The sequence below is a fragment of the Erythrolamprus reginae genome, chromosome 8, assembly GCF_031021105.1.
Source record: "Erythrolamprus reginae isolate rEryReg1 chromosome 8, rEryReg1.hap1, whole genome shotgun sequence".
In the NCBI taxonomy this organism is placed as follows: domain Eukaryota; kingdom Metazoa; phylum Chordata; class Lepidosauria; order Squamata; family Dipsadidae; genus Erythrolamprus; species Erythrolamprus reginae.
The window spans coordinates 2627589-2653812 of record NC_091957.1 but is presented as its reverse complement, the minus strand read 5'-3'; the positions used below and the strand labels follow the sequence as shown (position 1 = coordinate 2653812).

Sequence of the window (26224 nt, the reverse complement as noted above, 5' to 3'; positions counted from 1 at the left end):
TTCCACTGGTTAATTGTTCTTTCAGGAAATTTCTCCTTAGTTCTAAGTTGCTTCTCTCCTTGTTTAGTTTCTACCCATTGCTTCTTGTTCTACCCTCAGGTGCTTTGGAGAATAGTTTGACTCCTTCTTTGTGACAACCTCTGAGATATTGGAAGGCTGCCATCATGTCTCCCCTGGTCCTTCTTTTATATCCAATTCATGCAACCGTTTGTATGTTTTAACCTCCATTCCCCTAATCATCTTCGTTGCTCTTCTCTACACTTTTTCTAGAGTCTTAACATCATTTTTCTATCGTGGTGACCAAAACTGAATGCAGGATTCCAAGTGTGACCTTACCAAGGCATTATAAATTTTCATTATCCAATTTCTGTAGTTATTCATGGTTGAGAAAACGCCCACTTTAAATAAAGTGGCCCTAAATTAAATTTATTTAAAACTATTTTCTTTTCTGTAGGTATCAGTCACCCTAGTGCAGTGGTTCTCAACCTTTCTAATGCCACAACCCATAATACAGTTCCTCATATTGTGGTGACCCCTAACCATAAGTCTAGCAGCAATTCTCCAAAGAGAGCTTTAAGCTGACACGCCCACTGTAGACGCCCGATTGGTCAGATTGTAAAAATATGTTCCAAGGGGCCAGAATAGATTTACTTCCTAACACCATGTAGAATTTGTCTTTTCCCAGGATCTTAGGCGACCCCTGTGAAATAGTCGTTCGACCCCGAAAGGGGTCCCGACCCCCAGGTAGAGAACCACCGGCCTAGTGAAATCTTGCTTTGCAATTGCAAGTACATTACTTGCAGTGATGTATGGCAAAAGGGTAAACACAAGGGTGAATGCAAATTGTTGAATTTCAGAGGGGCAGCTGGACAGATGTGTCAAAGGTGCTTTTTCAGGAAACAAGTGGACTTTGTATTTCCTTCGAAGACATTTCACTTCTTCAGTTCCAACTGGATGGTGGGGAATGGAAGGATTTATATTCTTTGCAGAAAGCTGGTCATTTGCATCCTTTGTAGAGGGTTGTGGAGGCCACTTGGAGATTTATCTGTCTCCTCCGGATCAGCTGAGTGGTGCTCCTGATTCCCAGTATGCATTTCTCCCCCCCCCTCTGGAAATTCATTCCTACTCCCACACCATTCAAAGGGTGTTCATCCCAAATAGTGTTGGGCAAACCCAACGAAGTTCGGCCAAACTTTGCCGTGAAGTTCAGGTAAGTTCGCCAAACCCGAACTTGAACAGCAGCAGCGCCGCTGCGGCATCCTTTTCCGTAAAAATAAACAAGCAGGTGGGGAATTCCCCAACTCCTTTTGCTTCCTTTTATTTTTACGGAAAAGGATGCTGCAGTGGCACTACAAGCAAAAGGAGGTGGGGAATCCCACGGCGGCGTTTTGCAGTGCACAATCAAACACCGAACCCGAACTTTTTAAAAATTCTGCTTCAGGTTCGGCTTGCTGAACACTGCAAAGTTCGGCACGAACCCAAACTTTGCAAGTTCAGTTCGCCCAACACTAATCCCAAACTGTCTATAGCTAAAAGTCTGTGGAGATTCTTAGCAAAATCAAAAACAATAAAGTCCAGTTGCTTCCTGAAAAAGCACAGCCATGACCTGGATGACTTGTGAATTTCCCAATTTTTAGCTATGCAACGCGATCTTTTGTATGATCTCTCTTTTTTTAGCAACAGAAATGGTGTTTTGCACCCGTCTCTTCAGACCGCAATCTTTGCTCCGCCTTCCTCTGCAAAACTGGACCAAAGCACGACACGAAATGGCCTCGCTTTTATTTCTTTCTTTATTTTTTTTAAATTTAAATAAGGATAATTCTTTCATATGGAAAGAGCTAATACAATCACATATTTGAAAGGAGAAACCATACAAACTGGAGGGAAAAACCCAAACAAAAAACAAAAAAACAAACCCAAAAAAGAAAAACAAACAAACCCAACCCCATAAAAGGGCGAACAAGAACTGTCTTTTTTTTTACCGGCTTTGGCAGTTCTCCGAAAGATTTTAAAACATTTTACGTGTCTGCAAATGCATTCACCCTTTCAAATCTCTGCTCTACATGAAAAGACAAAACACAGGGGACGCCCCCCCCCCCCAAAAAAAACAAAACAAAAATAAACAAAACAAAAAAGAAGTTTACTGTACAGGTTTCCAAGATTAAAACATGAACAGGTACGATACCATCTTTAAAATAAAAAATAATGTGATTTATACAGGACGAGAGAAGAAAATTTTGCTATGAACAACATCGTAGTATTCAGCTTCTTTTGAACATCCTCGAAAAACTTTAAAAGCAGTTCAGCCTTGTGTCGAACGACCAAGTGTTGTGTTAGCGCTTACGTTACACCCCACAATTTTCAGTCCGACATCTCTGGCGAAAAAAATGCTCATTAGAAGCCACAGGACAAATTATAAGCCAAGTGGATTGAAGGCAAATTAAATTGAAATCTGCCTGCCATATTTTTAAGTGACGTGGAAAGAGAATTTTTTTGCATCACACCAAAGGCTAAAAGACACAAAGGAAAGTGGGTGGGGGGAATAAAAATGGCATGCAATTAAGGTCTTGTGGCTAACGATAAAACTTTTAAGCTGATGGGTCTTTTCCATCTATAAACTTTCTGGAAAAAATAAAATAAAAGCAGAGCCAGGAATATGGAGGGTCCTTTTATAGAAAGCAAGGAGGGGGAAAGATCTACGTTAACTATGGTCTATAAACGTTTCTCCGTTCATCTTTTAAAACTTTTAGCCTCCCCGTTTTTCTCTCTTTCAGACACCTTCAGTTTAAAGAATAATTTTCAGAGTTTTTACAGGCTAGCCTCGAAATACAAGAGGGTGAAACGCAGAATTAAAATTCTATTTACAGGCTGAACAAAAACACAATAGCTTTAAAATGGTGCTTTAAAACAACTTAGGGGAAAAATGATCAAGAGAAGCGCTTGTTAGCTTGTTTCTGGATTATAAACAGACTGCGGTTCTTTCCTTCCGGGTTTTTATTTTTTATTTTTTTCCCAAATAATCGTGTGCACAGCTGAAATTTGACAGGAATCTTGGGAAGAGGTGCGATCTCCTTTTCTTTTGGTGGCAGGGGAATAAAACCCACCGTCCTTGCCAATATACAATCTTCGGCATTTACATGGTTCACGCAGGAGAAAAATGCTTGTGCAGAATTGCTTCTCACCAACATGTCAGCCCGCATAGCAACTGCATCCAGAAATCAGTTTGGAAAACTTTTTGCTTGCATCAGAAGTGTTCCTTCTTCGAAACACGCACACAAAAAAATTGTTGAATTTGTAGCAAAGGAAACAGTTTTCTTTCAAGAACATCACAATATTCTCTGGAGTCAGTTTGGGGCAGACAAAAATAAAGCCAGAAGATTTAAGCCAAAATTTTAAGTGGCTACGGTTAAAAAGCTTTAGAATCGAAAGCGAGTTTTGACAAAATAGGAAAAATCTATGGACACTTTCTCGGCCTGACCTGTGCAAAATAAATCCAGACATTATATAAATAGATCAGTGAAGTATTTAATTCTTTTTACCTACAACATCAAAGACGCATAAATAAATTCTAGTGTTTTTAGATTTTGCTGGAGTGGAAGGAAACGGCTGAAAGGCAGAACAACCTCCTCTATTCTAAGATTTAAATTCCCACCAGAAGCCTTATGATGCTCTCGTGCATCTAACAATCAATCTAGCTGCCTCGCAATTTGAAAAGACAAAAAAGGCCGAAACATTTGGCCGGACGAAGAAAACAATATATAAAAATAAAAAACTCATTCTCGGGGGCACAAAGCATTTACTGCCACTAATAAGAGCAGGATTGCAATTCGCTAATCTTTGCACAGAGGGAGAGAAAAATTAAAGCAAAGCAAATTACGCCAAGATTGAAATTGGTTTATTTATTTATTTTTTTGCACAGAGCTGGCCAAATGTTTTTCGAGGCGTTTTGTGTGAGAAATTCTGTGGCTTGCAATGTTTTTTCAAGCAGAGGCATAGAAGGAAGCAAAAAAGTCTTTTTTTTTTTTTAAAAAAAGATAATTACAGGGAGTAAAACCAAGGTTAAAAATACATGGAAAGTTTGGCAGAACTCCAAAGGCGAATATTGAAGAATTACTCAACTCCAAATGACTAAAATGACTACAAGCAGTAGAGTTCTATCTCTTTTTTAAAAAAAAAATCCTCTCTCTCCCTAGCAATGCTCTTTATTTTATTGAAATGTCCCTACATTTTAAACTTCTGGAGACGGTTGGGAAGAGATCTCCAATGCACGCCGAGGGAGCAAAGGAGCTGACGAAGCCAACACTATTGACAAAGCTCTTGCAGAAAAACAAATACAGTAGTACCTCTAGATACGAGCTGCTCTACATGCGAGTATTTCAAGATACGAGCCACAAGGGGAGAGACATTTCTGTTCTAGTTCCAAGCTCAAATTCGGGATACGAGCCGAGCGTCCACTAGGTGGCGCAAGAATCCTTGCTTTTGGTTATCTCGGAGGGGAAAAACAACTTGTTCCGGATACGAGTTGCCTCGAGATACAAGCTCCCTTATGGAACGAATTATGCTCGTATCTAGGGGTACTACTGTACTAAAAAGACCATTTTGATAGTTACTGGAAAATTCAAAATCGCCTCTTTTGCACATCAGCAGGACGGCTCTGAAGTCCTGAAGGTTTTGCATTATGTTTTTTCCCTTCCCCAAAAATGTGGTGTTTGGAATTGCCAACCAAGAGGCCCGTGGGACACCTTAAAGTAAGCCACACAAATTGCGACTCCGCCGTTTTTTTCCTCCTCTTAAAAATAAAATACCCATATGCAGAACTCCCCTACTAATGTATTTTTCCAACAATGATTGTGCAAAAAAAGGTGTTTCGTCATTTGTTGCTACGAGGCTTGGAAAGGGAGAGAAGGGGGGGGGGAATATATGTTAAAACCTCCCTGCGTGCCAAAACCCTCTATTTTTTTTTTAACCTGTCCTGGTTTGTTACCAAGAAGACCCTTTTCTACAGAAACAGACTCCTGGATGCGAAAGAGGGAAGAAAGGGTAAAAGAAAGAAAAATAGAATGAGCGAAAGCAAAGGAAGGGATGCAGAGTAAGGACAAACTTTGGTGGAGGGGAGAGCGGTAGGAAAATGAGAAGAAGGAAAAGAGGAAGAAGCAATTTCAAACCACCATCAAGTCAAAGCGTTTCTAAAGCTCAACTTTTAAGATGGGTGGACTTCAACTCCCAGAATTCCACAGCTAGCCTCTAGCCTGCTTCAAGATAAAGCAGGCTTCACCTCCCAGAATCCATGCTGGAAAAATACTCTGGGAGTTGAAGTCCACACCCCTTCAAGATTGGGAGAGGAAAAAAATCACTTTTCCGGCAAAGCAGAAAACTTGAGCCACTTACGTTCCCACAATCCTTTCGTGTCTAAAAACGACACGGAAATAAATTGCATATAGGAATTTTTTTTTTTAAAAAAACAGCTATGAATGCCCTGGTTTGAGGAGGGAGGGGGCAGATTTGGGAAGATTCTTGGTGATTTATTTCAAAATGACTTCCACACGTTGGGGAATTTGAAGAACGAGGCAATGGGGAGACAGCTGTGCGGGCCTCTCTTTTATCTTGGTTTATTTCCAAAAGCTTGTTTCTTTAAGTGCCAAAGGGAAGGAGAGGGGAGAATGTATTGGTTGAAAAGAGCTGAGGTCCAAGCTTGATGGAACACCATCGTCCATCACAAAGTCGCATGTAGGGATCTCTAGCCAAGAAAGGAAGCCCATGCAAACAAAGACATGATTTTGGAGGTTGGGGAAATGTTTCCTTTCCGGGTGAGTCAATCGGAAGCAGGAAAGGGGGGGGAAATATCTTAACAGAAGGTGGAGAAGTTCAGCTACAATGAAGGATTCAGGGGGTTGGAGGTTAAAAAGACCCCTCTGATGGAGTTAGGGAGGAAGTTGGGGAAGAAGAGAGGGAGAAGAAAAGACAGCAGAGGAGGGTGAGGAAAGGAAAGGAAGATGGAAAGGAAGGGAAGGGAAGGAAGGAAAGGAAAGGAAAAGAAAGGGGAGGAAAGGATGACAAAAGGAAAGGAAGATGGAGGGAGGGAATGAGGGAGGAAGGGAAAGGAAGAAAGGAAAGGAAAAGAAAGGAAAGTGGAGTAAAGGAAGATGGAGGGAAGGAGGAAGGGAAGAAAGGAAGGAAGGAAAGGGGAGGAAAGGATAGGATAGGATAGGAAGATGGAGGGAGGAAGGGAAGAAAGAAGGAAGGAAGGAAGGAAGGAGGGAAGAAATAAGGAAGGAAGGAAGGAAGGAAGGGAAAAGACAGGAGGAGAACAACAGATAGCCTAGCATTCCACTGTGCCACATAAAAAGCTTAACATCTCCTTAATGCTTTCTGCTACTTGCAAGTGGAGAAAACAAATGAATTAAAAATGCCTGTAGCCACTCCAGAATCCACAAATTCAAAAGAGGACTTTGGATGCTGCTGAATTCCCACGGAGCGCTCTTCCTCGGGTGTTCTTCTTTAAAAAAACAACAAGCAGGGGCCCAGGAAGGATGGAAAAGGAAGAGGGGGGGGAGAGAAAATAACCCGTAGGGCGTAAAGAAAGCAGCTGGGAGCATCCAGAGACACACCCACCCACCCCCTGGGGAAGGATGTGGGTTGCAGAGCCTCTCCTTCCCTCCCTCTCTCTCTTTCCTCTTCCGCTGGAGGACTGGCGGGCATCCTTCGTGGAGGGAGGGGGGGGAGCTTAGTTAGGCCTTGCTCTCCTCCACTTTGACAGCTTGAGGCTTGATGGCGCCCGTACGGACCGGCTTCATCTGACCGGTGGAGGAGGGAGACTCCGAAAGTTTCACGGCTCCCAGGCTTTTGTTCTCATCCACTCGCTGTTTTGCCTGTCGGTCATAGGAGGAGGAGGGAGGGAGAGGAAGAAGGGGAAGGGAAGAAGGGAGAGGAGAGGAGGGAAGGAGAGAGTAGAGAGGAAGAGAAGATAGGAAAAGAAGAAGAAAGGAAAGAAGAGAAGGAGAGGAGAAGGGGAAAGTGGAAGAGGAGAGAGAAGAAGAGAGGAGAAGAGAAGGAGAGGAGAAGGGGAAAGTGGAAGAGGAGAGAGAAGAGAGGAAAAGAAGAGGGGAAGAGGAGAGGACAGAGAAGAGAGGAAGAGAGGAGAGAAGGAAAGGAAAAGGGGAGAGAGAAGAGGGGGAAAGGAGAGAAGGGAAGTAAAGGAGAGGAGAGGGGGAGATGGGAAGAGGAGAGGAAGATAGGTGAGAAAAGAGAGGAGAGAAAAGAGGGGAAAAGAAGGAGAAGAGAGGATAGGTTAGAGAAGAGAGGAAGAGAAGAGGGGAAGAGGAGAGGAAGAGAGGACAGAGAAGACAGGAAGAGAGGAGAGAAGGAAAGGAAAAGAGGAGAGAGAAGAGGGGAAGAGGGGAAAAGGAGAGAACGGAAGTGAAGGAGAGGAGAGGAAGATAGGTGAGAAAGGAAAGGAGAGAAAAGAGGGGGAAAGAAGGAAAAGAGAGGGGGATAGGTTAGAGAAGAGAGGAAGAGAAGAGGGGAAGAGGAGATGAGAGAAGGAGAGGAGAGGGGGAAAGGAGAGGGGAGGAAGATGGAAGAGAGAAGAGAGGAAGAGGAGAGGGAAACGAAAGGAAAAAGAGACAGGTAAGTAAGAAAAGGGAAGGGAGAACAAGAGAAAGGAATGAATAGAAGGAAGAGAGAAGTGGCAGGGAAGAAGTGGGGAGAGAAGAGAATGGAAAGAAGAAGGAAGGAGAGAGAAAAGGGAGGAGTGAGAGAAGAGGAGGGAAAAGAGAAAGCAGCAGAAAGGGAAAGAAGGAAGGAAGGGAGAGAGAGAAGGAAGGAAGAAAGACACAACCAGGGCAAGATTAACTTGTGTTTATCTCTCCCTTTATCTCTCTTTCCATTCCTTCCTTCTCTCCACAATCCTTTCACAGAGCTCCAGAGAGGGCCGAGAGGTGGATGGAGAAGGGCAGATTAAGTCCTGGACCTTGCAACACCCAGAATCCCCAGGAGGCCAAGGGACCTTCTTCTACTCTTAGCACCTCACTGCTAACTCCTAGTGGGGGAAGTCCAGCTTTGACATCCCAAGCTCAGTTCTCGAGGAGGGAGCTGGTGTAACCCCCACGGACACTTTACCTGTTGAATGTAATGCCTTTGTACGGAGCTCATGCCAACGGCCGATCCAGAGGACTTCCCGCTGGGGCTGGCAGAACTGGGCCTGGAAAAAGGGGAAGAAGGTGATGGCGGTAGCGGTGGAAGATAAGAAACACCGTCATTCAAAGTCAAGAAGGGATTCCGTTGCACCAGCTTGGCGCAGAAACAACCAATCTCTCCAATAACCCTCAATTCTCCAGGCATTTCATTCGCAACATCATTTAAACCAAATTCTCAAGATATTGCGAGTTCCAGCGATAGCCATCAGGATCTCCAGAATGTTTAAAATTTATTTAAAACTACTAAAAATTACTAAGCTTTCTTTTCTTTTTTTCAAAGTTTCTTTATTGTTTTCACAAGTATTTATCACATGTTTTAATCATTTTTACAGATCATGATCCAGCATTATTACCCTTTGTGTGTATCATTAATCCTTTTGCACCTTACATTCACATTATACGTTTATTTATTTGTTTCATTAATATGTTACTTTTTCCATACAGTAATAAAAAAGAAAGACATTTGCTAGGTATCTATTATTTGTTTTGTTTGTACTGATACTTTGTATTGTATTATTTTTAGGTTCTCTTTTGAATGCATTCATGGCATTTGTACCATGTTCGTTTCGGTTCATCAATTTTATTTCCCTTGGTTGAATTTGTAATTTCATCCATTTCTACACATGTATATACTTTATTTATTATTAATTTTTCTGTTGGAATCTGTTCGTTTCCTAAACTTTCATCAGTCCCTACTGACTTCGTTAGAGTATTAAAATCCACATTGAAGAAGTGTGGGGTTTGCCCCCTGTTTGTTTGTTTATTTATAGACTTATAGACAATAGCTCTGAACTGGGTGATTTCCTTGTAGACAATTTATTTAAAGCTACTAAAATTACTCCGCTTCCGTCAGTCCCTACTGACTTCGTTAGAGTATTAAAATCCACATTGAAGAAGTGTGGAGTTTGCTCCCTGTTTGTTTATAGACTTATAGACAATAGCTCTGAACTGGGTGATTTCCTTGTAGACAATTTATTTAAAGCTACTAAAATTACTCCGCTTCCGTCAGTCCCTACTGACTTCGTTAGAGTATTAAAATCCACATTGAAGAAGTGTGGAGTTTGCTCCCTGTTTGTTTATAGACTTATAGACAATAGCTCTGAACTGGGTGATTTCCTTGTAGACAATTTATTTAAAGCTACTAAAATTACCCCGCTTCCGTCAGTCCCTACTGACTTCGTTAGAGTATTAAAATCCACATTGAAGAAGTGTGGAGTTTGCTCCCTGTTTGTTTATAGACTTATAGACAATAGCTCTGAACTGGGTGATTTCCTTGTAGACAATTTATTTAAAGCTACTAAAATTACTCCGCTTCCGTCAGTCCCTACTGACTTCGTTAGAGTATTAAAATCCACATTGAAGAAGTGTGGAGTTTGCTCCCTGTTTGTTTATAGACTTATAGACAATAGCTCTGAACTGGGTGATTTCCTTGTAGACAATTTATTTAAAACTACTAAAATTACTCAGCTTCCGTTAGTCCCAATTGACTTCGTCAGAGTATTAAAATCCCCATTGAAGAAATGCTTGCTCTGATATAACGCTTCTCAATGGAGCCATTGAGTTATTTAATAATAATAATAATAATAATAATAATAATAATAATAATAATAATAATTTATTAGATTTGTATGCCGCCCCTCTCCGCAGACTCGGGGCGGCTCACAACAACAATAATAACCATGTAACAAATCTAATATTTAAAAAACATCTAAAAACCCGTCATTTAAAACCACACAACACAAGCATACCATACGTAAAACTATATTTATAGTTTTATATACATTAAACTTTTATTTATTTATTTAATTTATTTAAAATGAATTTATTTAATGCATTTAAAATTGATTTAAAATCACTACTATCCTATCTGTCAGCATGACTAAGGCAGAAACAACAAAGCTAATTAAGGGGCGAGTACAAGTGCACTAGAGTGCCTTCCGTCCCCTGTCCTATTGCTCTCCTATATGTCCTATTCCTTTCTTCTATTCCTGTATCTCATCTTCTATTCTTTCATTGATATGTTCTATTCCTATACCTTCTTTTCTATTCTTTCTTAGATATATTTTACTATGAGTATCTCCTCTATAACCTTCATCATACATTTTACTATGTGTATATATATATATATACACACCCACTAAAACCCTCATTGTGTATTGGACGAAATAAATAAATTAAATAAATAAATAAAATTACACACACAATGGCTACATTGAGCAGCATGATATCAAAGCAAGTGTTTCTTCAATGGGGATTTTAATCCTCTGACGAAGTCAGTAGGGACTGATGGAAGCGGAGTAATTTTTAGTAGTTTTAAATAAATTGGGTCATGAAATCGCCCAGCTCGGAGCTATTATCTATAAATCTTTCGAGAGAGGCGGCATGTAAGTCCAATCGATCAATCAATTAACAGGCAGCAAACCCCACACTCGCTAGCACTGATAATGTTATCTAGTTGGGTCATAAAATGTCTGCGAGGAAACCACCAGGCTCAGAGGGCGCCAAGGAGCCCACAGGGGAAATAGTCAGATGGGGGGGGGGGGCCCTTGGGCCAACCACTTTCTCTAAGAAGCCCCCCCCCTGCCGTCGTCATTCCAATCAAATAAATCCAAGCGTTAAATTTTTCACCTGTAAGTATGAGGAGACGGAATGGGCCCCCCAGGCACGATGTTTTGTTTAGTGTCTGGAAAGGAGAATCCTTTGATTTCCATGTGAGAAGGCTAGAAGACAAAATAATAATAATAATAATAATAATAATAATAATAATAACAACAACAACAACAACAACAACAACAGTGGAAAAACCAGCTACATTATTCGATCTTGCAGAAAATAAGAATTATGAGACATTTGGGCTGGGTTTTTTTATTTTGGGAAGGGAGTGTCATATGCGGTTCAAAACCTTTATAAGAATAAATTTAAAAATTTTAAAAATTCAAATTTAAAAATTCAACGTCTTGTGCATTCACACCGAGGTGCCCGCTCACACACTCCCCGAGAAAACATCACTAACTTACCTCCCTGTTTGTAACCAGGGCAGACAGTTGGGAGTTGGGCGAGAGGATCCTGCGTGGGGCGCCGACGGGCAGGTTCTGCGCTTGGGGCAGGTGAATGGACTGGGAGAGTAAGAGAGGCTGCTGGCCGGAGCCGTAACGGGCCATCGGGAGCTGTGACCCCGGAATTGACATTGTGAGCTGTGGGTAGATAGAAGCAAGGAGTCTCAGTCAATGGAGAGCAATTGGAGTTTTTTTCTATTTATATATATATATATAATGTGATGGTGAATGTGATTTCACCGAAACGTCGCGTAGACACTGAAAATATTACACGGGGCAAAACCCGACGGTCTTGGCATATTCGGGTTTCTTCCCGTGTGGGATTCAGAGATTTCTGGCGATGTTTCTACGAGGTCCCACTCGTCATCTTCAGGCTGGTGCTTCTGTCCTTGTATATGTGTGTGTATATATATATATCCATACACATATACATACGTACACACATATATATGTTACATATGGTATATATATGGTATGCTTGTGTGTGAGTCTGTTAGTTTGTGGGGTTTTTTAAATCTTTAAAATTTTAAATTGTTGATTACTTACGATTTGTCTTTTTACATGTTGTGAGCCGCCCCGAGTCTTCGGAGAGGGGCGGCATACAAATCCAAGTAATAAATAAATAAATAAATACATGTTTTTGCTGAATTTGAAAATTAAGGGAGATGAGGATAGATCTATTTCGGCCTTATATATATATATATACATACACACACACACACACATATATATGTGTGTGTGTGTGTGTGTGTTTTCATAGATTTTCACAGGTACAGATATGATGGTATTGGTATATTCGGGTTTCTTCCCGTGTAGGATTTGGAAATTTCTGGGGACCTCGTCGAAACATATGTCACATGTTTTTTTGCTGAATTTGAAAATTAAGGGAGACTAGGATAGATCTATTTCGGCCTTATTTTGGCTTCATCAGCTAGCCATACCCACTGGTACTTGAACCTGCAACCTTTGCCTTGTAAGGCAGAGAATTAACCTCTAGGCTACAGTATCCAATCCCTTCAGCTCACATATATAAATGAAGAGGCAACAGCCATCACGATCTTCAGAACGTTTAACATTAATTAAAAACTACTAAAATTAACTAAGCTTTTGTTAGTCCTCTACTAACATCGTCAGAGTGTTAAAATACCCATTGAAGGCAACTGTATATAATGCTGCTACTGGCTAGGGAATTCTGGGAGTGGGATAATTTAAAAAAAAATAAACTTTATTGATTTTCAAAAGTTTTAAGAACAATCATTACATTATTGTTTTCAAAAGTTTTAAGAACAATCATTACATTATTTCTTAGAGTAATTCTACATTAATATATAGTTCTGTTTTCTTTATACCTTTTCACATTACTCTAGTTCTTTTTTATTCAAATTTCTTATACAGCTGTTTTTGCATATTATACTTTATACACTACATATTTGCACGTTAGGAATCTTACTTCTCTTTTTCTTTTTTCCTACATTCCACCCAATGATTACCATTGTTCCCAAGTTTCATAATGAACTGAATTTTTGTGGCTGCTTAGGTCTATTGTGAGCTTATCCGTTTCGGCACGTGCATATATTTTAAAAAATGATTATACTAACAAAAACAATAAATATAATCCATCTAAGTCGTCACAAACCCAAACGCCTGCTTGCTTGCAGGTACTACCTCTCATCTTGCTATCTCTCTCTCCTTTCTCTTTCTCTCTCTTTTTTTTCTCTCTCTCCCTTTTCCCCCTTTCTATCCTTTCTTTTCCCACATTACTGTTGGATTATCAAATATTACAGCTATAAGATATTTAAATAAGAACTCTGAATACGAATTATTTACATATGGACAAATACCCGAAATGTATATACAATAATATATATAAGCTGTGATATAACAATATTGTTTACCCCACTCCCCTCCCACTTTTCCTTTCTGTACTCCCATCCCCCTTTCCCCGTTTTATTCCTTTTTGTATAAATTAATAAAGTATATTTTAAAAAATATATATTATACTTTCTGGTGGGAGTCCACCCTTCTTAAAGCATACTGGCTGGGGAATTCTGGGAATTGAAGTCCATAACCTCAAATTTGCCTAGGCTGAGAAGTACTGTACTAGTTGCTACAACTGCGCTACTCCAGACCTTGTACAACCACTGCTTAAATCAAATAAAACAGCCACATCCCCGGGGCTTATCCAGACCTGCTGAAGCTGTGAGTCCATCATCTGGGACGCCTGGGTGATCTGGCCCTCGTACACCAGAGCCTGGCTGCCATTGACAGGCTGGTACGGGCTGCCCGACTGTGTCTTCACCATCTCCAACGGCTGCATCCCTGGAAAGGCGGAGTAGGGGGCCTTCAACGCTGTGCCTCCAGTCAGGACCATCGTGCTGGGCTGGGATAAGCTGGGGTGCATGTAGACCTGAGACCTTGAGGAGGGGGAAGCAGCAAGTCAGCAGATGAAGAGCAGCGGAGGAGGTGGAGGAGGGGAAGAAGAAGGAAAGAAGGAAAAGGAGGAGGAGGAGGAGAGGAGGAGGAGAGGAGAAAGAAGATTAGGAGGAGAAGAGAAGAGAAGAGGAAGAGAAGAAGGAAGAGGAGGAGAAAAGAAAAGAAGGAAAAGGAGGAGGAGGAGAAGAGGAAAAAGAAGAGGAGAAGAAAAAAGGAGGAGAGAAGAGGAGAGAAAAAGAAGAGGAAGAGAAGAAGAGAAGAAGAAAGAAGAAGAGGAGAAAAGAAAAGAAGGAAAAGGAGGAGAAGAGGAGGGGGAGTAGAAGAGGAGGAAGAAGAGAAGAAGAAAAGGAGGAGGAGGAGAAAATGAGGAGAAGAGGAGGAAGGAGGAAGAGAAAGAAGAGGGGAAGGGGGAGGAAGAGGAGAAAAGAAGGAAAGAAGGAAAAGGAGGAGAAGAGGAGGGGAGAAAGAAGAGAAGAAGAAAAGAAGGAGAAGGAAATGAGAAGGAAAAGAGGAGAAAGGAGGAGAAGAGGAGGAAGAGAAAAAAGACGAGGAAGAGGAGGAAGAAGGAAAGAAGGAAAAGGAGAAGAGGAGGGGAGAAAGAATAGAAGAAGAAAAGGAGGAGAAGAAAATGAGAAGGAGAAGAGGAGAGAAAGGAGGAGAAGAGGAGGAAGAGAAAGAAAGAGAGGAGGAGGAGGAAGAGAAAGAAGAGAAAGAAGAGGAGGAGGAGGAGGAAGAGGAGAAAAGAAGGAAAGAAGGAAGAGGAGAAGAGGAGGGGAGAAAGAAGAGAAGAAGAAAAGAAGAAGAAGGAGGAGAGGAAGAAAAGGAGAAGAAGAGAAAGAAGAGGAGGAGGAGGAGGAAGAAGACCGGAGGAGAATGGCCACTGAAGAAGGTTACCTGAAGGGAGGGATGGAGCTATAGATTTCCTGGGACTGGGACACTGGCAGGCCGCCCCTCAGTCCGAGCTGAGCCTGGGCTTGCAGGGAAGTGTGGAGGGAGAGTGGAATCTGCTGAGCAGCAGCTGCCTACAAGGGGGAAAGAGCAAGACCAAGAACAAGGATGACGTCAAAGCAGGAAGGGCCCATCATCAAGGCCAACTTTAGATGGACGGACTTCGGCCCAGAATCCTCAGCTTTCCCTACAAACGTCAACCAATGTTCCTAGAATTCAAAATTCCTTTGAATGCTTGAGGATTGGAGTAGAGTTGAAATTTTGCTCAAAACATAATCCAAGGTTGATTGATGGAGGCGCAGGCCTTTTACACAGAACATTGATAAAATTGATAGATGTATTGAACAGGTCCAAGACGGGCTACAAAAATGGTGGAAGGTCTTAAGCATCAAACTGATTAGGAAAGAATTCGTGAACTCCATCTGTAGAGTCTGGAGGACCAAAGGGGGGACACACACGATTGAAAGATTGAAATACGTTAAAGGGTTAAATAAGGTTCAGGAGGGAAGTGTTTTCAATAAGAGAGTGAACCCAAGAACAAGGGGACACAATCTGAGGTTAGTTGGGGGAAAGATCAGAAGCAACGTGAGAAAATATTATTTCACTGAAAGAGTAGTAGATGCTTGGAACAAACTTCCAGCAGACGTGGTTGGTCAATCCACAGGAACTGAATTGAAACATGCCTGGGATAAACATAGATCCATCCTAAGATAAAATACAGGAAATAGTATAAGGGCAGACTAGATGGACCAGGAGGTCTTTTTCTGCCGTTAATCTCCTGTGTTTCTATTGACTGCTTGCAAAGTTTTGGAAACATCACAGATATATTCCCTCTCTCATACACACACACACACACACACACAAGGAGAAGTGACTTGCCTGTTGGTAGCCTTGTTGCTGAGGTATTGTTGGGGGAACAAGCCGGGGCTGGCTAGCAAACATATGCCCGTCTAAATACAGGGGTGTGATGTGGTTACCTAGAACGGGTGGGGAAAGAAGCGAGAGAGAGGTTAATTCTGCCCATAGGCTAACGTCTTTCTTGAGCTTCCTCCCACTTTTAAAGATGCAAAAGTCTGAATATAGGCAGCAAAACCAGGAGTCTCTCAGCCGTAAAATCTCTTCAAACGCCCTTTGACCGATTGCACAGCCAGGGGTTCAGTAGGATCCATTGGAAACATCACAGAGACGGGAAGCTTTCGACCTAGCTTTGCACCAGCCCTTCTGCTACCGCCGTGGGATACGATGCCCATTTTGAAATTCCCTGGTATTTCCCTGTAACTTGCGATCTAGTTAAGGCGCGGTCACAGATGACGGCATACAAAATGGCTAAGCCATGGAGAAATATCGGTAGCTGAGGAAGCAAGTTATTGCCACAGTTAGGCTCATTTTTGCTTGACTCTGCCAGGCAGCGCAATCCCTTGGGGGTTTTTTAACATGATTTTTCTCTGACTTTTAAACATTTTAATCTAGTTTGGTTTTCCCCCCTCTGATTTATTCCGGTTTTTTTCACGAATTCCCTAATAATTCCCTGATAATTCCTGAACCCCCAATTTCCTTGATAATTTCCTGATTTCCCTGTTTTCCAGGTTTGCTGGACACCCTGATACCATAGTTCCCTCTAAGCTGAGCAGGTGAGCAATCGCTCACTTAAAAATCATCATCAACTCAGAGTTTTCCAAACCTGCCCAGAAGCCGAGAGGGAAATTTTATTATTATTTCTGTGTCGCCCAGTCCCGAAGGGACTGCCGCTCAGACACTATACTTTTCCGCCCACCCCAAAAAATTTTTTAGAGAGAACACTGCCTGATACTCTAAGCTCTTTTGTTCTAAGTATTTTCCTGTTACAGTTAAATAGTTGAGCAGTAAAGCACATGGTGTCTGTGCTGTTTGTTTGCTCTGCAGAGCTGTAGTTTTGTATGATATGACTGTATGTATGTTTTTTATATATTGGGATTTCTTGTTTTTTAAACTTTTTAAATGTATTATTGTTATTTTAGACTCTAACTATTAGATTTGCTATTATATATTGTTTTTATCATTGCTGTAAGCCGCCCCGAGTCTATGGAGAGAGGCGGCATACAAATCAAAATAATAATAAAATAATAATAATAATAATAATAATAATAATAATATAAGTACTTCAGGTCTGGGCGTCATTCAAATCTAAATAAATAAATAAACAAGCAAAGAAACAAACAAACAGAATTTCTAACAATTCTGTTAATGTAGCCTACAATAAAGTAGAAGTAAACTAGCAATGATGAGACACAAGCAGAAGCAGAAGTTACCAATGAAAGGCTAACTGGACAGCCACAAACCAGGATTGATTCGTTTCGGATTGCTAGATAGAGCAAGATTTGCAGGGCATTTCTTTACGAGTCCTTCCCTACTAGAAATCTTTTTTAAAAATTAAAACAGACGCACCTGGAATCGAAGCAGAAGGCGCCACGGAGGCTACGGGCATGGGGGGCACAGAAACACCCCCAAAAGAGCTGTAGTTGACCCCACTAGAAGCCCCAATGCCGGATGTAGGCTGAATGCCAGAGCCAACCCCTCCGGGGGAATTCTGTTCGGGGAGGCTGGGAGAGTTTTCCCAGGCCTTTCGGGCTGACTCCATCTGCAAGAGGACCAGGGGACAGGAATTAGCACCCTAGCATCAATTCTGACCTGTCAGAAAGAACCATATACCGTATTTTTCGGAGTATAAGGGGTACAAGACGCATCTTACTTTGGGGGGAGGAATATAGGGGAGGGGGAATCTGCCTACCAGGTATTCATCTGGCTACCGTCCTTAAGTCTGGTCAGCTTTAGCAAATTATTGTATAACTGATTAGGGCTGAAAAAAGGACTTTTTCAGAGGGAGTAGCAATGAAAAAAAATCCTGCAAGTTGGGAAGATGGTTAGCACCTCGTTAGGGCTGAAAAAACCTTTTTCAGAGGAAGAAGCAATGAAAAGAAGCCTGCAAAGACTTAGGGCTGGGAGAAAAAACCTTCTTTGGAGGGAGTAGCAATGAAAAAAAATCCTGCAAGTTGGGAAGATTGGGGCTGGGGAAAAAAGCTCCAAGACAGCACCCAGATTCTCCTTTAGGGAGGAAAAAGGTACGTCTTATACTCCGAAAAATACAGTATTTCACTCAACCACAGAAATTGTTTGCTCAACCTGAGGACTACCTTTGTCCGGTTACCTTGATTAAGGCTCCTAGGATAACAAACAAATGCTTTTTTAATTTTTTTATTTATTTATTTGCAGTTCATATTTCTTAACTGCCCGTCTTCCTCAGAGAAGGAGGCGACGGTGGCCCATCATTGCCAGTGATACCTGTCCATCAAAGACGTGCCCGCTGTTCTTTTTGTCAGTTCCCCCCATCCGCCTAAAAAAACTTACTTTAAGGGTCAGCTCTGCTGTAGGATAAGATATGTTTAAGCTGATGCAACGGGGAAGTTGGTGGTCTCGTCGAATAACGGGGAGGGACTGGGTTAATCCAGACTGTTGAAACATAGATGGGATACAGTTAAACCGTGTTGGGTTGGCAGAGTTCTGTAAAGTTTGTGGAGAGAAAAAGAACCTTGGTTAACCGACGGCAGCATTTTTGGGTGGGAACCTAACATACAAAGAACTGGACAGAATTAACAGCGAGAAAAGGAGCAGGCTGGGAGGTCAGTTCTTAAAAGAGATTGCGGAGGAGGGCACACATAAACACAAGCGCGTGCAAATCACGTTTTTAAGCCGAGTGCAATTTCCCAAACAACAGGAAAGAGCTCCCCCTGATTTCCAAGGTGGAGGAGGAAGCAGAGGAGGAGAAGCTGTTAAAGGGGGAAGAATAAAGAATAAGAGCAGATGGAAGAATAAAACAAGAGCAAAAACGGGAAGAAGAAAGCAACAAAGGAGGGGAGAGCGAAATGAAAGAAGATGGAGGAAAGGAGGGAGGAGGAGGAGGAGGAGAAGGAAAAACGAGAGAGGGAAAAAAACAGGAGGGGAAGTTGTGGGAAAAAAGGGGGAGAGAAGAAAAAAGATGGAAGAAAGGAAAGAGATGATAGAGAGAGAGAGAGAAAAGGAAGAGGCGTAGTGGAAGAAGCCAAAGGGGAAAAAAGCAGAAGATGAAGGGAGAAAAAAATGAAAGAAGAGAAGGAGATGGAGAACGAGAAGGAGGAGGAGGAGGAGGAAGAGAAGACGAAGAGCGAAGAGAAGCAAGAACGACAACCACAAAATATCCTTACATTGCTGGATAACACGTTCTGCAATTTCGCAACCGGATTGGCTGGAGTGCCCGGAGATGAACCAGGCGGGAGACTGAAGTCCGAATCCTGCAACAAATTTTATTTGTGCTTATTTTATTTATTTATTTTTTTCAAGTGCGTACTGATGGTATACAAAGATGTAACAAAATTTATATACATGCCTGTTAGATAAACACCAACAATATTTACAAAAATTTAAATAACACCATACAATGAACTAACAAAAGTCAGATTTAAATCAGAGGTCGTATATTACGGAAGTGCCAGCTAAATAGCCGGCGTGTCTTCTCCTTTTCTCATTTTTTCTCAATCCCCCTTTTCTTTTCTCTATCCCCTAACTTCCTTTTTCTACCACATCTTTCCTATCCTCTCTCTTTCTTCCTTCTCTCTTTTCTTCTGCTTCTGTTATAGTACAACATATATGATTGATATGTCATGTATTATAGTTATACTTATGTCTGTTTCGTTTTTAACGCATATTTAATAGAGATTATTTATTTATATACATAAATACGTAAGAGAGAAAAACATTAGGACAGGGGACGGAGAGCACGCTGGTGCATTTATGAACGCCCCTTACTGACCTCTTGGGAATCGGGAGAGGTCAACTGTGGATAGTCTAACAGGGTAAAGTTTTGGGGGTTAGGTGATGATACTACAGAGTCCGGTAGTGAGTTCCAGGCATCAACTACTCAGTTACTAAAGTTTTATTTCCTGTAGTCGAGTTTGGAGCGGTTTACTTTAAGTTTGGATCAGTTGTGTGCTCGTGTGTTGTTGTGGTTGAAGTTGAAGTGGTCATTGACAGGAAGGACGTTGTAGCAGATGATTTTATGGGCTATGCTTAAGTCGTGTTTAAGACGACGCAGTGCTATGCTTTCCAAATCTAGGATTGTAAGTCTAGTAGCAGAGGGGATTCTGTTACGAGTGAAGGAGTGGAGGGCTCTTTTAATAAAGTATCTCTGGACATTTTCTAGAGTGTTTAGGGGATAAACATAGATCCATCCTAAGATCAAATACAGGAAATAGTACAAGGGCAGACTAGATGGACCATGAGGCCTTTTTCTGCTGTCAGTCTTCTAGGTTTCTATATTTCTAAGGAGAAGTCGAACCGCATCCTTACTTTAGGGTTCACTCCGAATTCAATGGGCGGGACAGGCAGAACCGAATCCACGTGAAGATCCACCCCGTTGGTGGGGGCAATGTTGCCCTCCAGGCGCTCGGCCCCCTCCGAGCCCTTCCGGTTTTTTAAGGAGCGCTCGTTGCCGATGGGCCCCGGTTTGTGGTCCTTGGTTGGGGTCAGGGTCTGTTCCGAATCCTGGGCAAGAAAAAAGAAGAGAGAGGTTGATATGGAAGGAGGGAGAAGAGGGAAGGCAAGGAAGAGAGTGGGAGAAAGAGAAAAAAGAAGGGACAGAAGGAAAAGGTAGAAGAAGAAAAGTGGGAAAACGTGAACGAGGGGAGGGACAGATGGGAAAAGAAAGAAAGGGCAGAGAGGCAGGGTTAAAGGGGGAGGGAGGGAGGAGAAAAGAAGGGAAGAGAAGCAGGGATAAAGGAGGGAGGGAAAGAGGAAGAAAGAGAAGCAGGAATAAAGGAGGAGAAAAGAAGAAAAAGAGGAGGAGATGAAAAAGAAGAAGAGGGGAAAGGAGGGGGAGCAAGTAGAAAAGAAGGAAAGAGAAGCAAGGATAAAGGAGGGAGGGAGCAAGGGAAGGAAGGATAGCAGGGATAAAGGAGCAGAAAAGAGTAAAATAAGAAGAGGAGGAAAAGAAGAAAAGGAGGAGGAGAAAGACGAGGAGAAGCAGGAATAAAGGAGGGAGGGAGTGAAGGAAGGAAGGAAGGAAGGAAGGAAGGAAGAAGGTATAAAGGAGGAGAAAATAAGAAAATAAGAATAGGAGGAGGAGGAGGAGGAGAAAGGGGGAATGGGGGGGAAGGACAGATAAAGAAAAGGGAGAGAGGAGAAAATAAGAAGAGGAGGACGAAGAGGAGAAAGAAGAGAAGAAGAAAGAAGGGGGAGAAAGGAAGGCAGGAAGGAGAAAAGAAGGGGAGAGAAGCAGGGGTAAAGGGAGGAGGGAAGGGAGAGAGAGAGAGAGAGAGGGATGAATGGGAAAAGAAGAAAGGGAAGAGAGGCAGGGATAAAGAGGGAAAGAGGGGGGAAACAGAGGCAAAAATAAAAGGAAATAAAGGATAAAAAATGTGGGTTTTGCTTCATTGTTAAGACAGCTAATGGGCCATAACAGGATCCCACCCCCCAAAAAAGAAGTCAGCAACCCAAGGCCGAAGCCTTCCTCCATCAAATTAGAGCCAAGATTTGCTGCAGAGGACTAGAAACCTGCCTTACCTTTTTCTCCAGCTGCTTGGAAGCTGGCTCTTTCGGCCCGTCTCCCTTGGCCTCGCCCAGCCCGCCTCCGCTCAACTCCTCCGGCTTGAGCGTGCCGTACGGAGAGCTGCGCTGGGAAGAACTGGCCGAAGACTCCCGGGACTCCGCGCTCAGATCGATGCCGCTGTCTCCCTGGCTGCCTTTGAAGCCCTGCGAGGAAGAGGAGGGGAGTTAAGAGCAACAGTAACTACGCTGGCCTGAATCGGAGAAACCTTTGTTTTAAAAAAAGATTTTACTGAGAATTTTTTTAAAAAACACAATTTGACATACACAAAATCCACATTCAATACATTAAAGAATTACAAGGGGGGAGAAAGGGGAAAAGAAAAGAAAGAAAAGGAATCGGATAACCCTTTTTTAAAACATGTGTTTAAGCACACGTTTATCTTCTTCACGCTCTTCCTAGAGTTTCTTTAATGATATGATTTCTTTAATAATGTGGCAACCAATATCCCAAGTGTGGTCAACAACAATAACAACAACAGCAGAGTTGGAAGGGACCTTGCAGGTCTTCTAGCCAATCCCCTGCTTAGGCAGGAAACCGTGCACCACTTCAGACAAATGGTTATCCAACATCTGCTTTAAAACTTCCAGTGTTGGGGCATTCACAAGTTCTGGTGGCAAGCAGTTCCACTGGCTAATTATTCTCATGTTCAGAAAATTGCTCCTTAGTTCTAAGTTGCTTCCCTCCTTGTTTAGTTTCCACCCATTGCTTCTTGTTCTTTGGAGCATAGCTTGACTCCCTCTTCTTTGTGGCAATAACCCCTGAGATATTGGAATAGCCGCCCCGAGTCTGTGGAGAGGGGGGGCATACAAATCTAATAAATAAATAGAATAGTATAACAGAGTTGGAAGGGACCTTGGAGGTCTTCTAGTCCAACCCCCTGCTTAGGCAGGAAACCCTACACTACTTCAGACAGATGGTTATCCAACATCTGCTTAAAAACTTCCAGTGTTGGAGCATTCACAACTTCTGGAGGCAGGCAGTTCCACTGATTAACTGTTCTGACTGTCGGGAAATTGCTCCTTAGTTCTAACTTGCTTCCCTCCTTGTTTAGTTTCCACCCATTGCTTCCTGTTAGGCCTTTGGAGCATAGCTTGACTCCCTCTTCTTTGTGGCAATAACCCCTGAGATACCGGAAGGCTGCTATCACGTCTCCCCTGGTCCTCCTTGTCATTAAACTAGACATTCACCCAGTTCCTGCAACTGTTCTTCATATGTTAAGCTTCAAAGACCCTGCTTTGCCTGGCTGCACAGGTCAGCTTAGCCAAGACCCCTCTGCCCCAGCATTATAAACCTCTCCCTGGTGTGAGAAAATGACCCATCGGGCGGCACTGACCTCCGCAGAGCCAGATTCGTTAGCGATAAAGGTGCCGATGGGTTTGTTCCAGGAATCGGGACCAGATGACTGAACGGACAGAGCTGTCGGAAAAGGAGAGAGAGAGAGATGATCACTTTTATTGTCACCTTTTTTCCCCCCGCGAACACACCCAAAACACACATTACAGTGATAGTCTTACAAACTTAATTGGTTCCGGGACGAGGTGCTTAAGGTCAAAAGTTTGTAAGGCAAAACAATGTTTCCCATAGGAATCAATGGAAAAGCGATTAATGCGTGCAAGCCCAAAACTCACCCCTTTTGTCAGCCGAAGCGCCCATTTTAGCGCTGCTGGGATTCCCCTGAGGTTCCCCTTCATGGGAAACCCCACCTCCGTTTTTGCGATGCTGCAGGGGAATCCCAGAAGGAGAATCCCAGCATCGCAAAAACGAGCGCTTCGCTGGCAATGGAGGTGGGGTTTCCCATGGAGGGGAGCCTCAGGGGAATCCCAGCAGCGCAAAAACGGGTGCTTCGCTGGCAGTGGAAGTCCGGAGGTGGGGTTTCCCATGGAGGGGAGCCTCAGGGGAATCCCAGCAGCGCAAAAACGGGTGCTTCGCTGGCAACGGAAGTCCGGAGGCGGGGCATCCCAGCGGCGGTGGTGGGTTTGTAAGGTGAAAATAGTTTGTAAGAAGAGGCAAAAAAATCTTAAACCCCGGGTTTGTATCTCGAAAAGTTTGTATGACGAGGCGTTTGTAAGACGAGGTATCACTGTATTAGAAAATGAAATCTTGCTTGCAGACATTTCCCAAACTAACTAGGTAACGTCATCAGTGTTGCAAAAGTGAAGTTGGTGGTGGAGGAGGAGGAGGAGGAGGAGGAAGAGACGGAGACTGACAATGAAAAGGAGGAGGACAAGTGTGGGGTCCTTGTTGCTTTCTGAGTTTGGGTCTTTGCTTGCAGACATTTCCCAATCGAACTAGGTAACATCATCAATGCTTCAACGGAGCAGCATGTGTATGGGAAGAAAAGGAGGAGACAACGAAGAGGAGGAAGAGGAGGAAAAGGAAACAGAGGAATCGTGGGGTCCTTGTTGCTTTCCTAGCTACGTTCTCGCAGATGTTTCACAACCCATCAGAACGATCCGACGTTTTGCACAGCGCCCTCTGAGTCCGAAGGCCAAACGGAAGGAAGACTTGTGCCTACCTGCGCTGTTGGTCTCCCAAATCTCTGTCCCCAGGGTGTTTCGAGGCACCGAGACGTCCCCTTGCTCCAAGCACAGACCGTTCTGTTTTTTGGCAAAGCGAGGTGGGATGCGCGACTGAAGGACGCGACCTTTAGCTGGAGCCTATAAAATGAGGAAGAAAACCATATTATTATTATTAATAATAAATATTATTATTATTATTAATAATAATAAATAATAATAATAAATAATAATAAATAATAAATCATCATCATCATCATCATCATCATTAAATCGCACAGACTGACTACAAGCATAGACATGATGCTGTGGCACAGATGATCCACTGGAACTTGTGCCGGAACTACCATTTCCCAGTGGCAAAGAACTGGTGGGATCATAAGCCCGAAAAAGTGGTCGAAAATGAGCAAGCAAAACTACTGTGGGACTTCCGGCTTCAGACTGACCGAATTCTGAAGCATAACACACCAGACATTGTGATCGTGGAGAAAAAGAAAGTATGGATCATCGACATCGCAATCCCAGGAGACAGCAGAATTGAGGAGAAGCAGCTAGAGAAATTAGTGAAATACGAAGATCTAAAAATCGAGCTGCAACGACTCTGGCATAAGCCAGTGAAAGTGGTCCCAGTGGTACTTGGCACGCTGGGCGCCGGGCCAAAGGATCTCAGTGGACATTTGAAAACCATCGGAATTGACAAAATCTCCATCTGTCAATTGCAAAAGGCCGCTTTACTGGGATCGGCAAAACATAATTCGCTGCTACATCACGCAGTCCTAGGTGCTTGGGAAGCGCCCGACTGGGGATGAAATACGAAATCCAGCATAGTGATCTCGTTTGCTGTGTTGTATTGACATAATAATAATAATAATAATAATAATAATAATAATAATAATAATAATAATAATAATAATATGCCCACATTCATTGATATCATTTCCTAATAATGAATAAATTACCTAATAATAAAAAAAATCATCATAATGAATCCAGTAAATATATAGAATACATGTATTCTATATATTTACTAATAATGAATCAATATACATTTCCTAATAATAAAAAAATTTCCTCGGAGAGGGGCGGCATAGAAATCCAATAAATGAATGAATGAATGAATCAATAAATAAATAAATTAAAAAAATTCATAACAATAAAAACCCTACAATAATGATCACGGCGATACTGCCGCATCTACGGAGAGGGGCGGCATACAAATCTAATTAATAATAATAATAATAATAATAATAATAATAATAATAAATACTGCCACAGTCATAAGCGTGAAAAACACATAAAATAGGGTTTTTCCCCCAGTGCTCCTGTGACTTTGGCACAGTCACAAAATGGAGGTTTTGCCTGTTAATTTCTGATTTCTCTCTCACCTGAGCGGCTTGCTCCTTCTTCCGGCGTTCCTCTTCCAGCAGCCGCCGCTGTTTCTTCGTCAGCACCTCAATGAACCCTTCGCTGTTGATCGGCCCCACTTCCGCCTCTGCCCCAGGCCCTGACCCACGGCCGTCCATCACACCATCTGCGCAACGGCACACAAAGCATTTTGGGCAAAGGCTTAAAAAGTTTGTAACGCCAGTTCGAAACTTCTCGCTGGAAAGTGGAATTTTCTCACGGCCCTTTTAAAGGCTGCGGGAATTTGGCCTTGGAAAGACTGAACTAGTGCTCAATCAGGCAAGAAATCAGGCGGAGGTGAGTTCTAGTCCTGCCTTAGTACAAAAGCCAGCTGGGTGACTTTAAGCCAATCACCAGAAGACCCGAAGTTCTAGTCTCGCCTTAGGCAGGAAAAGCAGCTGGGTGATTTTGGGCCAGTCACCAGGAGACAGTGAGTTCTAGTTCCATGTTAGGCATGGAAATAAGTCGATTGGGTGATTTCAGTCCCATCACCAGGAGACGGTGAGTTCTAGTCCCATTTTAGACATAAAAGCCAGCTGGATTACTTTGGGCCAGTCACCAGGAGACGGTGAGTTCTCATTCCATGTTAGGCATGTAAGTAAGTCGATTGGGTGATTTCAGTCCCATCACCAGGAGACGGTGAGTTCTAGTCCTGCCTTAGTATGAAAGCTAGCTGGGAAAATAGGGGGAGGAAGGAGAGCTGGGTATCTTTGCTGCCTTGTTTATAAAAATAATAAAGGCAGGGTAAAAATAAACAAAACAATAACAGAATAACAACAACAATAACAACATAACACACCAGAAATCATGACTGTAGAGCAAAAGAAACCATGGATCATCGACATTGCAATCCCAGGGGACAGCAGAATTGAGGAGAAGCAGCTAGAGAAATTAGTGAAATACGAAGATCTAAAAATCGAGCTGCAACGACTCTGGCATAAGCCCGTGAAAGTGGTCCCAGTGGTACTTGGCACGCTGGGCGCAGGGCCAAAGGATCTCAGCGGACATTTGAAAACCATCGGAATTGACAAAATCTCCACCTGTCAATTGCAAAAG

The 26224-nt window shown here is 42.6% G+C and overlaps 1 protein-coding gene and 1 non-coding gene across 7 annotated transcripts in view; both read right to left on the bottom strand.

The window, feature by feature from the left end:
- Positions 1-26224, bottom strand: part of LOC139170971 (protein O-mannosyl-transferase 1-like) — a 93236-nt gene that overhangs the window by 30834 nt on the left and 36178 nt on the right. For 2 of the 6 annotated variants that reach the window (XM_070758660.1, XM_070758663.1), the window contains exons 18-31: positions 25150-25295; positions 23764-23905; positions 22582-22664; positions 21203-21391; positions 19991-20185; positions 18850-18936; positions 18017-18169; positions 17057-17249; positions 15508-15609; positions 14579-14702; positions 13440-13665; positions 11213-11389; positions 10824-10915; positions 8119-8200 (exon numbers count right to left, since the gene is read on the bottom strand). In XM_070758660.1, the coding sequence (XP_070614761.1) occupies positions 8119-8200; positions 10824-10915; positions 11213-11389; positions 13440-13665; positions 14579-14702; positions 15508-15609; positions 17057-17249; positions 18017-18169; positions 18850-18936; positions 19991-20185; positions 21203-21391; positions 22582-22664; positions 23764-23905; positions 25150-25295 (1991 nt within the window). Of the gene's footprint in view, positions 1-1772; positions 3479-6635; positions 6870-8118; positions 8201-10823; positions 10916-11212; positions 11390-13439; positions 13666-14578; positions 14707-15507; positions 15610-17056; positions 17250-18016; positions 18170-18849; positions 18937-19990; positions 20186-21202; positions 21392-22581; positions 22665-23763; positions 23906-25149; positions 25296-26224 lie in introns of those variants that run through there. The other 4 variants (XM_070758666.1, XM_070758664.1, XM_070758665.1 and 1 more) reach the window with 4 other exon arrangements.
- LOC139171729 (small nucleolar RNA SNORD62) lies at positions 15732-15818 on the bottom strand. The gene has a single exon (XR_011559786.1). It is a non-coding gene; the product is annotated as a small nucleolar RNA SNORD62 (small nucleolar RNA).